General features: G+C 35.1%; 1 protein-coding gene across 1 annotated transcript in view; it reads right to left on the reverse strand.

The window, feature by feature from the left end:
- Positions 1 to 3,498: 3,498 nt before the first annotated feature.
- Positions 3,499 to 5,382, reverse strand: part of LOC138853848 (sodium-dependent multivitamin transporter-like) — a 108,320-nt gene continuing 106,436 nt past the window's right edge. The window contains exon 6 of the mRNA XM_070093167.1: positions 3,499 to 3,643. Within this exon, the coding sequence (XP_069949268.1) occupies positions 3,499 to 3,643 (145 nt within the window). The remainder of the gene's footprint in view (positions 3,644 to 5,382) is intronic.

The raw sequence follows: 5,382 nt of genomic DNA on the forward strand, positions 1-5,382 counted from the left end.
AGTGTTATCTTTCATTTTATTTCTCACTCGAGTTATCTTTCATTTTATTTCTCACTCGAGTTATCTTTCATTTTATTTCTCACTCGTGTTATCTTTCATTTTATTTCTCACTCGAGTTATCTTTCATTTTATTTCTCACTCGAGTTATCTTTCTTTTTATTTCTCACTCGAGTTATCTTTCATTTTATTTCTCACTCGAGTTATCTTTCATTTTATTTCTCACTCGAGTTATCTTTCATTTTATTTCTCACTCGAGTTATCTTTCATTTTATTTCTCACTCGAGTTATCTTTCACTTTATTTCTCACTCGAGTTATCTTTCACTTCATTTCTCACTCGAGTTATCTTTCATTTTATTTCTCACTCGAGTTATCTTTCATTTTATTTCTCACTCGAGTTATCTTTCATTTTATTTCTCACTCGAGTTATCTTTCATTTTATTTCTCACTCGAGTTATCTTTCATTTTATTTCTCACTCGAGTTATCTTTCATTTTATTTCTCACTCGAGTTATCTTTCATTTTATTTCTCACTCGAGTTATCTTTCATTTTATTTCTCTCTCGTGTTATCTTTCATTTTATTTCTCACTCGAGTTATCTTTCATTTTATTTCTCACTCGAGTTATCTTTCATTTTATTTCTCACTCGAGTTATCTTTCATTTTATTTCTCACTCGAGTTATCTTTCATTTTATTTCTCACTCGAGTTATCTTTCATTTTATTTCTCACTCGAGTTATCTTTCATTTTATTTCTCACTCGAGTTATCTTTCATTTTATTTCTCACTCGAGTTATCTTTCATTTTATTTCTCACTCGAGTTATCTTTCATTTTATTTCTCACTAGAGTTATCTTTCATTTTTTTTCTCACTCGAGTTATCTTTCATTTTATCTATCATGTGTTTTATATAATTTTTTACTCATGTTATGTTTCATTTTATTTCTCACTCGTCTGATGTTTCATTTATTGTTATCTCGTCTTATGCTTAATTCTGACTGTGTAAATGTCAGATTATATTACGATAGAATCAACTCTTGATTCAAATGACATTTTTTTCGAAAAAACAAGTATTTTATTTTGAAATTATCTGTTTGCATTTAAATTTTGTAATTTAGTTTCAGTAAAGTAACAGGTCTGCATCAGGTCAGTGGAGTCCGAAATTTCGGTCGTGTACAATATTTCCTTGTTAATTTTTATATTGATGCCAGTTCTGATTATTGTTTATATTGTAGAGAGGAGTGTAGTGTGTTATGAACAAGTGTTACACCAGAACTGGCACTGAGTCATCTCTAGAAGTGGAATCAATACTTTCCTCACATCAGGATCTAATCTCGCCAATAAAATCCTACGTACTAATGCCCATGCCGGGGACTACCTAGATGGGAATCTCCCAAATTTCTTCTATCTTGCTCCAACTGAGCCCACGGAAGTCACCGAGAATATAAAGTCACTTAAAATAACTCAGGGAATCTGTCTCATGTCCCACCATTATTGTACAAGCGAGCGGCCCATGTCCTATCGCATGCTATTTCATTACTTTTTAACAAGTCACTAGAAACTAGCACCTTCCCGAAACTACTCAAGACGGCAAGGGTTACACCAATACATAAAGTTGGTGAACCTACAGATTCAAACAACTATAGGCAAATATCAAACTTACCATTGCTATCCAAAATCTTTGAGAAACTCGTGCACAGGAGACTATATCCATTTATAACGACACAAAACATACTCAACCCCTGCCAATTTGGATTCAGGAAAAATAAAAGCACTAATGATGCAATTATAAAAATGCTAGATCTGCTTTACACAGCATTGGAAAATAAGGAATATCAACTAGGAATTTTTGTTGACCTAAGAAAAGCTTTTGACACAGTAGACCACGGCATCCTACTCCACAAACTTGACCATTATGGTATAAGAGGCCATGCGCTTGCAAATTTCAAATCTTACCTTCCTAATATGTATCAGTAGGTCACCATTAAAGACACAGCATCAACAACACAGCCACTTGATACTGGAGTTCCGCAGGGAAGTGTCCTTGGACCCCTGCTCTTCCTCATATACATCAATGATCTTCCAAACGTATCCCAACACCTGAACCCCATTCTCTTTGCTGACGACACGACTTATGTCATCTCTCACCCTAATCTTGCCACCCTCAACACCATTGTTAACGAGGAGCTGCTCTAAATAACGACTTGGATGACAGCCAATAAACTTACGCTTAACACTGACAAAACCTACTATATTATGTTTGGTAGCAAAGCAGGAGATGCGCAAATTAACATTAAGAACGACAACACTCTAATTGCCAGACATAATGAGGGCAAATTCCTAGGCCTATACCTCGACAACAACCTGAATTTTAGCACGCATATCCAACACATAACCAAAAAAGTATCCAAAACGGTTGGGATCCTCTCCAAGATACGATACTACGTGCCGCAAAATGCCCTTCTCACACTTATATATCCATACCTCACCTATGCTATTTGTGCTTGGGGATCAACTGCAGCAACACACCTAAAGCCAATAATAACCCAACAAAAAGCTGCAGTAAGAATAATCACTAAATCCTATCCCTGGCAACCCCCCCCCCCCACTCTTCATAGATCTAAACTTACTCCCTGTCAGTACATCCACACTTACTACTGTGCAGTCTACATCTACAGGACCTTAAATTCCAATATTAACCTTGACCTAAAACGCTTTCTTGATAGCTGTGACAGAACCCACAGGCATAACACCAGACACAAACATCTCTATGACATTCCCCGTGTCCGACTAAACCTTTACAAAAATTCAATGTATGTCAAAGGCCCTAAAATCTGGAACACCCTACCTGAAAACTCTAGAACTGCAGACACATTCATCACCTTCAAAACTACCACTAGAAAACATCTTATCTCCCTGATACACCCTGTCAACTAATTACACGAATACCACCTGGTGGTTCACACTTACACTCACTCACCCATTTGACCATAAACAGAAATATCAATCTCAATCTTAAAATAATGAATCTTAACTAGTCATAAGTTGGCCTGTGATACTCCAATACTGAAACTATTATTGTGCCAAAACAAAAGCATTCACATTGCTAAACTCACAAACTAGTATTTAGTCACTTAGCCATAATACCAACTTACCTTATAATTTGTAATATTTTAAATTTAAGAATTAATCTAAGTCTGCCCTAAATGCCTATCCATGCTAGGTGTTCTAGTGGCCCCCCTCTGTAATTAGTATTTTACTACATGTAAACCACACAATAACCAAATTCTGTAAACTCAGCATAGTAATCCTTATAGAGAATAAACTTTGAATTTGAATTTGAATTGAATCAGTCGAATATTTCAGTGGTAACATGAATCCACATCAGTGGTACAATAATAACATCTTTCTGCCAGCAAGATCAGCAGTCTGAGACATACACTTCCATCTTCATCGTCATAATAATTATATAACATGTACTGGACTATAAACAAATTCTTAAATTTACCTTTTAGATGTTTGTAATGTGCTGACAGAAGCAAACCTCTGGTAGGCAGTCTGGTTTATACCCACGTGACTCATCATTACGTAGACGCCGAACACCAAGGTGGAGAGTAACGTGTGTCGCTCGTAAGGGCTCGTCTTCATGCTGGTTACAATCAAAATTCAACATTATATTTACATACCATAAAGTTACAACCAGAATTTATTACGAAGCAATTACAGAAACTTTTAACTAATAATTAACATATTTTTTGTATTCTAGTCCTTCTCTTCTTTGTACCACAAAACATTTTTGAAGAATATACTTTATTTTTTATAAAATTCCAAAATTAAGTAAAATAATTAGGAAATATGGAAAATTTTCAGATGCCGTTTAAGGGAGGACAATCTTTGTCCCACCAAACCAAATTTTTGTCAAAAAATGCGCAACACTGGATGAGGAAGGTTATTAATGTGTCTCATGGGTTCTATGGTAAATAATTGTTAAATTGTTGACATATTTGACTATATAATACAATAAAGCTAAAAAAAAGTGAAGTTACAAATATATTTTGTGCAATAGAATGTTATTGTAAGATTGTAGGAAACTGTTGAAGAGTTTAAAGTGGTATACGAGACTTTGTAAAAGAATAAAACTATAAAATAAGAGAAAATTAGAGAAATTAGTATCATAGACAATGGAAGAAGAAAGAGGAGAATGGAAGGAAGATGTAGAGAGGAGGTGAATATATTATGAGTAAGTTGGAGAATAACATAATATAAAGAGTAGATATTGTATGCTGCAGTGTGTTCATGTGTGTATGCATATCCCTATACATGTGTACATACATGTATCAGCGCATTTATATATGATTGTATACACTAAATATGTATGTAGACATGCATAATAACCACTGTGAAAAGAACAGTGAACTTCCAAGTGATTTCGTGAATTCCCACATTATCACGGACCTGTTTGGTATAACTTTCCCGGCATTTTTAAAATCAATTGGATGTTTAAAATCTCTCTCATGAATAAAGGAAGCATTAGAATCTTGTCCACTTCTAATGTTATATTTATGTTGTTGTAATCTTAGTTCAAAACTTTTCCCAGTTTGACAGTAATAAACTTTATCGCATTTTTTACAAGGAATCTCGTAGATTCATCCGTCAACAATTTTGGGAGAATATTGTATCAAGAATTTTAAATAGAACTTTGATATTAATATTCTTAAGTAGAGAAAGTATATCAAGAAAGTTTTTATGGTAAGGAAAAACCAACATATTTTTAGATAAATGAAGGTGGTTGTTATTGTTTGAACTATTAAAAAGTATTTCATTTATGATACTCTGAGTAAGTACGTGGCCAATATTGGTGGCAACATTATATTATTATTATAATCAAGGGGGAAGCGCTAAACCCGGAGGATTGTACAGCGCCTGGGAGGGATGTGGAAGGCTTTCAGGCTTAATTCAGGGAACTGGAGCACAGATCCAAATACCTAAATCAAGAGCCCCTCACCAACATCAAGGAACCTTCCTTGGGGGGAGGGGGTCAACATCACAGCATGGGACCAATATGAACTGCTTAGTGGGCTGTTATCTGGGGAATTTGTTGAGGATAACTTGTGTCTTTAGTCTACAATCATGGATGAAGAAAGAGTTAAACTGAAGATGTATAAAAGCTTGTGTTGGAGAAATCAACACAAAAGCAGTATAATGTAATTCTATACTGACAACTTTTCGCCCACACAGTTGGCTTTATCGTCACAAACAGATCTACCTGTGTATTTATAGGATGGAGAGTCAGGTGGAGAATGCTGAGCAGGTTGGATATAAGACGGACTTGCAAGGGACCGCTGGGAGTGTTTGGCAGGTTGGATCTGAGATAGACCTGCACGGGAC

The sequence above is a fragment of the Cherax quadricarinatus genome, chromosome 42, assembly GCF_038502225.1.
Source record: "Cherax quadricarinatus isolate ZL_2023a chromosome 42, ASM3850222v1, whole genome shotgun sequence".
Lineage (NCBI taxonomy): Eukaryota > Metazoa > Arthropoda > Malacostraca > Decapoda > Parastacidae > Cherax > Cherax quadricarinatus.